Source organism: Chinchilla lanigera, unplaced genomic scaffold (genome assembly GCF_000276665.1).
Source record: "Chinchilla lanigera isolate Chin_1 unplaced genomic scaffold, ChiLan1.0 scaffold00005, whole genome shotgun sequence".
NCBI classification, from domain to species: domain Eukaryota; kingdom Metazoa; phylum Chordata; class Mammalia; order Rodentia; family Chinchillidae; genus Chinchilla; species Chinchilla lanigera.
Genome location: NW_004955406.1, coordinates 12,107,274 through 12,120,355, shown reverse-complemented (window position 1 = coordinate 12,120,355; position 13,082 = coordinate 12,107,274). Strand labels below are relative to the sequence as shown.

The 13,082-nt window shown below is 37.1% G+C and overlaps 1 protein-coding gene across 1 annotated transcript in view; it reads right to left on the bottom strand.

The window, feature by feature from the left end:
* Nucleotides 1–13,082, bottom strand: part of Prrc2c (proline-rich coiled-coil 2C) — a gene marked incomplete in the record, with an annotated part of 78,195 nt that overhangs the window by 44,911 nt on the left and 20,202 nt on the right. The window contains 9 exon segments of the mRNA XM_005374839.2: nucleotides 953–1,097; nucleotides 1,808–1,895; nucleotides 1,972–2,105; nucleotides 2,642–2,724; nucleotides 3,543–3,766; nucleotides 6,028–6,153; nucleotides 9,731–9,840; nucleotides 11,105–11,276; nucleotides 12,148–12,313. Coding sequence (XP_005374896.1) covers nucleotides 953–1,097; nucleotides 1,808–1,895; nucleotides 1,972–2,105; nucleotides 2,642–2,724; nucleotides 3,543–3,766; nucleotides 6,028–6,153; nucleotides 9,731–9,840; nucleotides 11,105–11,276; nucleotides 12,148–12,259 — 1,194 coding nt within the window.

Below are 13,082 nucleotides of genomic sequence, written 5' to 3'. Positions count from 1 at the left end.
AGCACTTAACAAATAGCTCTTCTTGCATTGCTGAGGACTGAACCCAATGTGTTTGTATATGTCAGGTAAGTACGTTTCCACTGAGTTACACCCCCAGCTCCAATAAAAGCTGTTATATAGTTATCTTACCTATCTCCCATATCAAACTACTTAGGATTTCTTGAAAGTGCCTTGCTGTGTCACACTTTTCTACTTTGTGCATGTTCCCAGTACTTGGAATAGCTGTTTGTTTACTGGCTAATTCCTGCTTAAAGAACTGGCTCAAATACCAATTCCTTTGCAAGCCTTTAGTACTTAAAAGAATTCACTACGTGTGTTCTATCACACAACTTTCCACAGTGTATTTTACCTGTTACTTATTAGGGTTACCCCCTTTAAAGAGACCTTCTTTTCTGACTGGGTATGTTCTCAAATACACGCTAATTATATTATACAATTTTAATGAGAGGTATGTAGGCTCTCCTGAAGGTAGCCCTTCTTTGCAGTTTGTAATGCAGCTTACTACCTGTTAGCATCTCACCAGTGCGATCAAGATACTTCTCTTCTTTCACAATGTTCTTTAAAATGACTAAGACTTCATAAGAAACCTCCCTATATGTGATTTCCCTGCAAAGATGGTGTACTATTTCTCACACAGGGACTAAGTCTTACAAAGTACGCAGTAAATGATAAAGCATTTCCTATATGTTCATTTTACTTCGTAAAAAAAAAATTATCACTCTACTTTGACATGACTGACCCATTATAAGAAAATAAAAGGTAAAAATTTAGTTTATACTTCATAAGTTAAGCTACTATACATAATTCCTGTGAGTACACAGTAAAAATAATCATAACAATTCAGGGCTACTTAAAAAAATACACTCCCTTTTCTGAGTCCTTTGCCCAAACCTGTAAGATTAACGGATCCACACAATCAGCAATGACCAGATTATCTATGAGCCCAACAAACCTGATTAAATGGAGGACCTTTCCCATAGGGACCTTTTGCTGCTGGTGGCTGAGCAGGTGTCTGAGAAGACGACTTAGTGTTGCTAACTTCATCAGCCTCTTTTCTATTTTCAATGTTTTCAGAAGCTTTTGTACTTTGATCCTCACTGAAGAATCAAAATGTAAAGGAAAGTGGACAGATTGTATCATAAATAAATGTTTCTTCTCTATGCAGAAAAAAAAATATTGTAGGGGAAAAAGTGTTTCAAGGAACAAGACAGGTTTACCATCTAGTAATGCTAACCCATTCACTCAGTAAGTATACACTAGGTATGTAATACAGGCTGGGGACTGGGCTCATCCAGATTATCGCAAGGCGTAAAGTGTAATATAGCAGTAGCCAAATCTCAACACACTTGACAAAGGAATATAAACCTATCATCTTCTATCTGTCCCAGGAATCCAAAGTCTCATCCAAATGAAACAAAGTAATACTAAGTAGACTATTCAACTGCACTCTGACTTAACAGAAAAGATGTATCAAACTACAGTAGTTTAAAAAAATCTCCACAAATCACAGCCATGTTACAAATAATGAAATTAGTGTATCATGAAGACATGGCTGAGAAACTATACCAATATGGGAAAGCAAACTTGTTTTTCAAGGTTTTAATGCTATTTTGTAAAAGTTAAAAAAATTAAGGACTTGAAGCAGCTATAGTAACCCAAAGATTTTCCAGTTTTGTAAAAATGGGAGCCAGTTAAGCATGTGACAATTTACAATGGTTCAAGCATGTAAACATCATTTTTTCAAAATGTACTTTGTTCTATCAACAAATTTGTACTGCTATTAGTAAAAAATATCACAACAACTTACCTGCTATTCTCTTTAGGACTACTACTTCCTTGTTCATCATCATCACTGAAATTAAGCTGCTCTGTATAATCTACTTCCATCTGAGCACCTGTTAAATTAAGGCAGATTCAGGCTGACTGCTTAAAAACATCTGAAAATTCAATGCTTAACTCATTGTCTCTTACCTGCCCAACCTTCATCGGCTTCAGCATCTAGGTTATCAAATTTATCAAGTTCCTTCAGTTCGGATGCGCTGAGGATGGATGGACGTTCAGGCTCAGAGGCCCAGGAAGGAGGAGGGCCTCTTCCCCGAAGGCCTCTAATGAGGGCATAGTGGGAAAAGATAGGAAACTTTAAGTGATACTACACTAGGACAACATTAAAAAGACTGGAATTTAGTTCACACTGAGGCACATGAAATGTGTGACACTGAAACAGGTATAAAGAAATTAACAATGATAAACAGGAATGCATGATATAATTCTTACGTATTTAATAGCTAAGAGGGTTTAAAAGGCAATTCTTAAAGATTTAAAATAACGATTAAAATGAATTTCAAAATATACAATTTAAAAAAAAAATCACTCAAGAAAATGCTCAAATTTCATTCAGAAAAAGACTTGGGATTGGTTAATATCATGAAAGGAAAAAGGGAGAAACAAATATCAATGTTAAGATCATGATTTCCTGTTTTTATATTTTATGTAAATTTTTTAGAAGAGTAAAAGTATTTTTGTACTGTCTCATTAGAGCTAGCCAATAATTTTAGTGGCAACTGTATTATGAGACTAGAAAAAGGACTCAAGCAACACAACCCACTTAACACTCAGAAAGTATTTATGAGCATAGTCTTACTTGTTTGTTTCAGATAAAGAAGGTGGGAACCTCACTGGACCATGTAGAGGAGGATATGCCATCCTTGGATACTGCTGAAACATCTGAATGAAGGAAACAAAAAACCTTAGTAATTTAGTTACTAAAAAAGTCTGACGAGGCTGGAAAGAATACAAAATAAATGATTATAAAATAAATAGTATTATCTGCTGTTATAGCTATTTGGAAGATCACTGGCTCCACCAAGATTTCCAAGATTTCACAAACAGAGTAGGGTATACCACAGAAAGAACCTCTATGTCCCATTAGTACAAGTATATAAAAAGACTGTACAGTGATATGAACAACTTAAAAAGCCAACATATGCATGACACATAACCCAGAAAACTGCAAAGCCTTAACAAAGTGGGAATACTTGAGTGGGAAATAATATGGCTTCTAAAGCAGGAGTTGACCAACTGGAGGTGGAGTTCTAAATGAAGTCAGTTCCCAGTAGAGAATGTTATAACCCAAAGAACTGAGCGAGCAATGATGAAGGGAGCTTTGTTATTAAATCATTAAATAAGACTACCTTTTTAATGTCCTTGCTTTGTGTTGTTAGTACTTTGTTATCGTTTTTTGGGCACTATTTTCTTTAAAATAAAAATAAAATAAAAAAAGAACACTACCTATGGGTCTTTAAGTATTCTGAAGTAATCTTCAATATAATGATATAAAATATGTATAATTGCTATTAATATATAGGTACTAATGATATTCTTGTGGTTTGTTTCCCATTGTCTCTATTGAAAAAAACACTGATTTTTAGTGAGATGTTAATGAAAATAAATAAAGGCCTAAACTTTCCCCCATTCAAATTCTCTCCTTGGATCCCAGATCCAAAAACTCTTATTTGACTGCTTGCTTATGTAACAATACTCACATAAGGAGGCATCATAGCTCTATACTGGGAAGCAAGAGTAGGTTGCTGTCCATTCAGTTTAGCCTGTGGAGGACCACAGGCTATCCTTTTTTCCACCACTTTGAGGATGTCACTCTGTTCTGACGTTACAGCAGTGTTTTCATCCTGAACAAGGAGCTTTTCATCCTGGTCTGATGAGGAAGATGGGCCAGCAGATTTACCACCATCTCTCCAACAAGCAACATCTGATATGTAAAGAGAAAAAAAAAAAGATCTGAAGATGAACAATAAAATCAACTTTAACATATTTCAAGAAAATATAAGCAAGTAAGCAGAATGAAGGAGCAGGGAAAGTCTAGTATGAATCCTACTACTGCTTTCAAGGTGGTTAGGTAGTCTAGAGCACTAACTTCCAAAAGCAGAGTAGCTGTAGCTCGAGGATATTATCAAAAGCAAATATAGGGGTGGGGGAAGAAAACACTAGAACTTCTCTATAAAGCTTATCAATAGTTGATACAGATTAAAATCCCCCTTATCACTTGGCCTATTACGTCAGATGATCATGTTTTAGGCTAGGATACCTTCTTTCCAGGGAGAACAAGAGTGCTATAATTTGTAAGGCTTGACAGTGAAGCTCCCACTTTACTGGTTTTCAGTCAAGAATTCCTAGTTACATGTGCCCAAGCGAATAAATTTAGTGACATTGTCTCGTTTCATCACCCTTAACCAAAGTTCATTTTGCAAGAAAATTCTTGTGGTAGCCAATCTCCAAGAAGGTCTAACAGTGTCTATATCTCCTGGTATTCACACCCTTTGTAACCCCTTTTCTCAGTGTACCAAGGTTGGTCTGCACAACTTGTAGAATAAAAGACTGGGTTTTTCTTGGGTAGGCAATGTCTGTCTCTTTCTCCTGACTTATTTTGGGGAAGCTGTACTTTAAGCAGCCCCAGTCAGGAAATCCTCCAATGATGCATCACTGCAGCTTTGTGTAGGTCTCTTAGCCATAATTCCCAAATAGGCTGCTCTTGGATTCTTTTTTTTTGGTACCAGGAATTGACCTCGTGACCTTCCGCTTGCCAGGCAGGCACTGTGCCCCTGAGGTATACCCCTGGCCCTGCTCTTGGATTCTTATAACCCTGGGTTATTGTGAGAGAACATAAATATAAAACATAAAAGGTTATTAGAAATATGGCTTTGTAAACATTTCTTCCCTAGAGGAACTTCCTCATATATATATATATATATATATATACACACACATACATATATATGGTCCTTTGCAATACTGGGTAACAACAGTATGAAATTAACACAGTGAGATACTTAAAAATTCTCTCAAAAAATTTACACACACTTCTATGATTAGTTTGTGCTCTAAAATGTAAAGTTATCCCTCACTATCCAAAATTTGTTTCCTCAGTTTGAATTATATAACTTATAAATATAGCTAAATATCAGATAAGTTTGTTCAAAAAGTTTTGTTACTATAAAAAGGCCAAATATTAATGTATACAGAAGTCATCTGGGCAGCTTACTAAAATGCAGATTCTGATTTAGTCAGAGGTGAAGCCCAAGATTATACATATCTGAAAAGTTCTCTCATTGTAACAAAACTGCTGGTACAAAAATTACATCTGTCCCAGTAATACAGGCAAATAAAACTCCCAACCTGAACAATACCTAGGATGAGTTCGTGTTCTCTAAAATCAAAGAATGAATTTTAGGAACAACGGAGGTTAAGAGCAGAATATATTTATTGAGGGAAAGAAAGCTCTGTCCAAGAGAGGGACAGAAGGGGGCCTGAGTGGGTTGCCCAAGGACCTTGTCCTTTCCAGGGACTTTACAGAGCAAAACCCCGATGTAAGGCAGGTCCAAGATAGAGGGAAAATGTTAAATTACAAGGTGGGCCAAAACTATCGTCAGCCAATAAGACTACAAGTGTAACAGTTCAGGTAAAACTGAGTAAACTGGGATCAAATGGAGAAGCGAGTCACGTAGCAAGCAAGCATGAATACAGAACAGGGGCTTTTCCTGTTGGGGGTTGGGCTACTGACTCTTTCTGCCTTTTTGAAGGTGGTTGTTACTTATTTAGAATATCAATCCCTGATGTTCACACCTAGGGAGGTATGTGGGTGCATTCGTTTAGTGCTTTTTCTTGAGGTCTGGCCCACAGGTATCTTTTTTTTTTTTTTTTTTTTTTTTTTTTTTTTTCGGGTACGGAACTCACGACCTTGCGCTTGCCACACAGGCGCTTTTGCCGCTGAGCTAAATCCCCAGCCCCGCCCACAGGTATCTTATCTAGTCTTTCACACTGGCTCCTTCAAAGGCCTGGCCCTGTCTGACTGCCTATAATATTTCCATCTAACTCAGCTACCTATAACACCAGGAGCAAGTGAACGTTGTACTAGTCTTTTTAAACTAGGTAAGTCACATACACAAAAAAGCATGCAGAGGGTTATATCACAAGATAAAGTATAGTCTCATTCTGTAGGTTTATTACTCTTACTTGGTGGTCGTAAACTAGGTCCAGGCCCATAGGTGTCATCATTGGCTTCCTTTTCCTTTTTTTCCTGATCCCCTGCTGCCTGCAAGCTGGGAAATTCCTGCTGAAATTGACTATTCACCTGGATTCCTACAGATATTAAAAAAAAAAAAAAAGGTAATTTTTATACTTAAGATAATTCAAACAACCCCCCCAGGAGAGAACTTTTTGCTTCTTTCTGATAAACTGTTCTGCATTTCAATCATTATTTACATTTATAAAACTTTGAATTTATCTTGAATCCTTTGAAAAGTTAATGAACAGCCATGAGGAGATAAAAGTCTAAGAAAGGAACTTGCCTGTCACATTCCAGAGGACTCATTTAAGAAAGTGGGTAACTGTAGTTTCACTTCTTTCAACTTCTTTAGCTAAAAACTTCATGTTCCCAATGGTTTGAACCACCAATGATACCTACATGACTGTCCAACCATCAGAGGGCTAGTATTACTGGTGGTACAAATGGATCTAATCACTTTTATCAGTCTTTTTACTAATAAAATTAATAAAGTCTATAAATGGACTGAGTCTAGTTAGTTGCTCCAGTGTGAATGATTACTACCCAAATACAAATACTATTTGTCTAAATTACCTTCTCATTGCTGAAATAAAAATATCCAACACCCAAAGTTAAAGGAAGAAAGGTTTATTTAGCTCAGTTTGTAGAGGTTTCAGTCCATAATCAGCTGGCTCCAAGGCAGGGTGGCATAGCAGAGAGGTCTTGCAAAGGAGAAAACAGTTCACGGTGGGGAGAAGGTAGCAAAGCAAGCAAGAGAGAAGACTAGCCTCTTTTTGAACCTTACATTGTATCCATACTGGGATTAGGGAGGTGGCAATCACACACCCTTAATCCTAGCATCACACACAGGTGGCTGTAGATTCAGCCACCTTTAAGCCCTATCTGTTAACTGCAATGATGCTTGCAGGGACATCTAAAACCAAGCCTAAACATTCTCCCCGACCCACCAAAGACTCATGTACATTCCTTTACGAAAAAGGCATTTAGTCCAACTCTAACAGTTGCCAAATTCCTAACAGTTCAGCACTGCTGAAAAGTCCAGGTCCCAAGGCTCCTCTGAGATGTAAGGCAAAGGCTTAGCTGTGTGCCTCTGTACAAATGGACAAAAGTTGAACACATCTAATAGTCAATGGCATAAGATAAACATTACCATTCCAAAAGGTACAAATAGGGTCATACAAAGGAATGGGCTGAAGCCAGTCCAAAACCCAGCAGGGCAAACATTAAGTCCTATAGTTCCATGTATGGCATTCAAGGAAATCTTTCACAAGATGTTAACTCCAAAGTGGTTGGGTGGCTTCACCTCTGCGGTATTTCTGGTAGATGAAGCTCCCATGGCTTCTCTTGGGCCGGCACTGCTCCCTCCTTGCAATTTTCCTTAGATAATCCACATTCCTAGCTTCTCCAAACTTTTAGAGTTTCTACTGCACCTGTGGCTTCACACACTGGCTGATCTCCCAGGCCGCCTTCTGAAATCTAAATGGAAACTTTCCTGACCCCACAACTCTTGCATTCTGCTTGTACCTAAAACAAGCACCATGTGGCTGATGCCAAGTTCTGCAGCCAGCTGGAGCAGTAGTCAGACTTTTCTCTCTTGGGTGTAGCACTCAATAGCTTGGATCACTGAGCACTTTGAACCCAATTTTGAGAACAAGTTCTCCAGGTCACTGCCTTTCTGGAACATGGTGCTCTGGGCTTCTTAAAGCAAAGTCTTTCACCTTTGCAACTCTGAGGTTGCAAAGGTTGTCGTCCTGCTGGTTCTTGTGATGTCCTCAGGCCATCTTTTCTATTGTCTTCTTCTGAAGTACTTGGCTTTTCTTTGTCAGTCTTTTCAGTGACCCATTTTTCCTCAGCTCCATCTTTGCAGGCCCCAACTTTACTGGAGCTTCCTTTCTGGCCAAACTCACAACATTTTAAATCATTCTGGCCTCTTTGCCCTTGATTCTTAACATAAATCTGGCTCAAAGCTCCCATCACTAGTCATGACACCACAACATTAGACTGCTTTGAAATTTCTTCTGTAAGATTAATTCGTCTGCTGCCCTTAATCTTAGTCTCAGGCAAAGCCACTAGACATGAGCCAAATGCACACAAACTTCCTGCCAAGCCATAATACATGTCTGGAGTCCAACAACCAATGTAGTCTTTTTTTCCCAGCAGAAACCTCTTGAGCTTAATTTCTATCCGCATTCTGGTCTTCTGAGCTCTGACCACAATCTCTCATCAAGTACAGTTTAAGGCATTCTAGCTCTGTTTTTTTCTTTTCTTTTCTTTTTGTGGTATCGGGGATTAAACTCAGGACCCTGCGCTTGTCAGGCAGGCGCTTGTGCCACTGAACTATATATCCCCAGCCCTTAGCTCTATTTTTTTCTGCTGGCATCACCAAATCTTTCCTAATTCTTCCCCTTCCTACAAGCCACATCCAAAGGCTCCAGAACCACATGGTCAGGCACAGTTGTAGCAATAATCCCATTTCTCTGGTAGCAAATTTCTGTTTTAGTTACCTTCTCATTATTGAGACAAAAATACCTGACACCCAAAGCTAAAGGAGAAAGGTTTATTTAGCTCACAGTGTGCAGAGGTTTCAGTCCATAATCAGCCGTCTTCAAGGCAAGGTACATGGGAGACAGACATTTGCAGATGAGAAACAGTTGATGGTGGGCAGAAGGTAGCAAAGCAAAAAGAGAGAAGAGAAGTCTCTTTTTGTCCCTCATACTGTATCTTGGTTACCAAGATTAGAGAGGTGGCAAACTAGTCTGATTAGTTTGACTAGACTGATTTAGTAATCACACACCCTTAATCCCAGCATCACACACACTAGATTCAGCCACCTGAGAAAGCCCTACCTATGACTGCATGAAGCTTTGTGGGAACATCTAGACCTAAACTATACTACTACTCAAATCAATTAAAAAAATTATTATAAAAGTCAACAAATTTATTTTATTAAATCAGAGCTTTCTGGTAGTGAGGCATAAGAATTATGACCCCATTGTGAACATGTTAAATTGCACGTCTTCTATCAATAAATTTTTATAACTTTTATAGTCTTTCAGAGACTTTACAAATAACTACTGCTACATATCAAGGTAAGGCTAAAATGTCTGCATATAATGTATAGCTTTTATTTAATTTAAAACTGAGTCACTAATTCCATGTTACTATTTGCTTCTAAAAAAATTGAAAAGAGCTAATTTTATTAGCTTGAGGGCTTGTATTGATTCTCCTGTAGAATTCTATTTTACAGACTTCTGTTTTGCCAAGTAGGAAAATTAACATCTGTTGGGCAGGGGAGCGTCACAGATACTGTGCTTTATGGCTGCTCTCAAACTCCCCTCTAACCAAGAAATCTTAACAGCATGTTTGAAAAAGAGCTTGGGGAGCACAGTGGAAATTAATAGATTGTAACAATCTACACAATATTTAGATACTTCTATGTGTCAGGGATACAAACTTTATCTGGACATGTAGGGTTTTTTAAAAAAGGAGAAACAGCTTAAAGATTCTCTTAGGAAGAGCCTACTTAAGGATCTCAATATACCCTTGACAATGCTTTCTACATGTACCAAACCAAAGTTACCCCCTTATCTCCTGCATGGCTGCTCAGTAACTATCAAACCTAACCAGATTCCCCAGCTAATGTCCACTTACCATCTCCTTGCCCACCTTGCTTGTTACTGGCCCATGATTTAGGAGCAGGTGCTATTTCTGGGGGAGGTGCAACCCCAGGTTTTGGCTGTGCTGGTGACACTTCTGGTGCTCTTAAAAAAAATATGAATCCATTATTTCAGATATTGTATGTTTTTGACTAAAATCAAAGCAAATCAATGATTACATGTAAGGCAAATCTGTGTGCAACTTATTTTAGTTATGTATTTACTCATAGATACAGCTCCTGTAAAACGTATTCTTCTGCAATATCCCTTTAAATGAATATGGCTATTTTTGTCCCCCTTTGAATAAACCAATGAGAGAACAGTTTTGCTTGTTTTCCATTTTGTTAAAAAAAAAAAGTGTAAACATCACTTATCACTGAACAATGTTCTGAAGATGTGAACACATATATACTAATAAATGCATACATATAGTCTGGCTCAGTACATTAGCTGGGAGCTAAGGCTAGACAGCTCTTCATCTGGCTGTCAATATCTTCACTACTGTACTAACTGTAATTTTAAATAGGTTAACAACCTGTCTGACCCACTCTTATAAGTAAAAGATATCTTAAAAGGTTCTACAGTTTTACTGAATCCTTACAGTGTGCTAAGGCTTAAAAATGAAAAGGTAGTTAAAAGACTCAAGAAACGCAAATATATTTCTAGTACACTCAGGTCTGTGACTATAAAATAATTCTACTACATCTGATAATCAGAGAATAATTCCACAATGACTTTCTATACAAGTTGTCAAACTTACTATACAAGGGGGCATATAAAATCTAATTGTAGATAAAGGCAAAAATCCCATTGAGTTTCCAGTATCTCATTTGTAAAAATTACTATGATTTAGTTTAGTTAAATTAACTAAGAGCCTGGCACACTCCTTGACACTTAAAAAACTGAGTATTTGTTGAATGAAAGATGATTAAGACAGATGGTAGCAACTGCCAAATTTCTTGGTATTTTTTTCAATAAATATTTTGAGTACCCACGATATATCAGGTACAGGTTTGGTGTTAAAGATATTCAGTGAACCAGTAGACAGAAATCTTTAGCATCAAGGAGTTTAGATAACTGAACCAATTCTTAGAAAAAGAATGCTTGATTTGGCAAGGGTGGGAGAGGAGAGCATGACATAGGCTACGACATAAGCTGAAGTGTGATTAACAATTCTGTCACATGTTCTACCTTAACAGAGATACTATCACTACATCACTCATAGGAAAAAAGTAATTATACAATAAAAGACTTTAAAAACACACGAAATATGTAACATACGGAGCATTTCACTTAGCATATGGTAGGTACTCAAACACAAGTTCCTTACAAAAAAAAGGGTTCACTCTATTAAAAGACTTTGACTTACTTCTCTTCTTCATGCTGCTCTTGTTTAGATGCCCAGCCTGTGCCATCTTTAGGTACAATATTCACATTAGGATCATTGCCTTTGTTTTCTGCTTTGAGACTTGGGAGGTTAGCAGGTGGAGGCATGCGCCGTGAAATACCAACTTTGCCAAGACTTTGTAACCCATGTCGAGCTGCAACTAAAAGATCAATAACATCAACTTTCTTAGAACATCTATTTTGTTATTGAACAAAAAAAGTTAATGGAAATTTTGATTATTTCTAATGTTAAAGATCAGTAAAATGAACTACAGACCTGAACATAACTCAATGCAGAAATAATAATCAAACCATTCAATAGCTTCAAATTTTTAAAAAATACAAGCTGTTCTTGTTAATACCAGTGTACTCAGGAAGCTGAGCCAGGAGGATCACTTAACCCAGCACTCTGAGGACACATGGCAACACAGTGAGACCCTTCCTCAAAAAAGAATAACGCTCAAAACTAGAACAAATTCTAAAACTGCACTCCAATACAATATGGATGGAAAAAATAACAAATGCTGATAATGACAGTCTTGAAATTTTTTCAGGGAATACCCCAAGTTTAAAACTTAGAATGTTAAGAGAATAAATATACTGGTATTAATACTAATATGTACCAAACATGGCCCAATTTTCAGTTTCCGCTGTTTATAGTGGACTCAAAGAAAACAAAACCGCAGGACTTTATTCTACCATTGCAGAAAGAGTAAATACTAACACACAGCTGGGTATCTATCAATTTCATAGACCAGCTTCCTGTTTGGAATCACACTGTTATACTTACTTTCTGCTGACAACAAAGAGAAAAAACCATTCTCAAAGGCTTCTATAAAAGAGTACATTTTCAATTGTAAAATATTCTATATCCCTTGAAAAATGTATGAATATATATTTAAAAAGGCCAATGAAAACAGAGTTGCATTAACTTGGGTTTGCTGTAGCTTCTAATAGCAGTTCTGGTTGTATCATCTATAGTAACAAAGGCAGAAAAACATATAAATGCCATTTGAATTTACTCACCTGTAGTTTTCTGAGTTTCCAGTGATTTTCCCTTGTAAGTATTAAATAAACTGAGTGTTGCATACTTTTTCCCATCCTTTGCTTTTGTGCTCTGGCCTGACTTCTCCGACATTTCGGTGGAAACTCATCGAGTCCAAAACCTCCTACCACAGTGCTCAAAACCAGTCTTTAAGAGGCATATAAGAAGGAAAAACAAGGAGAAAACTTTTAGTATTAGCAGAGTAAAAACTTAAACTTCAAATGCTCACAGAAATTTTGAAAAAATGCTCAGAAATGAAGGTATCAATCCTTCATAACTCACATCAGTGATAATTTCATAGATTTCTTTAGTACTGTTCAATTCCAATAGCTAATACACAGTAAACTACTGTCTATGTATGCCCTTTGCTACATGTTCTCTCCCAAATAAAAAGTAAATGAAGTTTTTCTTTAATACTGTAGTAGTTAGTAGTACACCAGAAAAAAATCCAAGTCATAAATATCACCTGTAATCCTAGCTCTAAGGCAGGAGGATGGCAAATTTAAGGCCACTCTAGGCAACACTGTAAGACCCTAGCTCAAAAAAATTTAAAAGGGCTGGGAATATAGTTCGGTTCTTTTTAGGCTCAAACCGTAATGCTATGGGGGGGAAGATAATTAGATAAATAAGAAAGGGAAATCCCACTACAGTGGTTTGCCAGTTAATTGTGAACACTTTTTAAAGTTTAATTTAGCCTACTAGATTTCTAGTGTCTTGCTTCTAAAAAGCTAGGGAAGATACTCAATTCTCAATCAATACATACTTGAGAGAAATCCCAGTGGCTTATTCAAAATTCATTCATGTTTGTTTGTAGGCCAAAACACCAAAAGAATCCAAGCAATAAAAGTCATGAGCAGAATCTACCTTCATTTTGTATACTTACAGATATATTTTTTTAATTTTTAAATTTTATTTT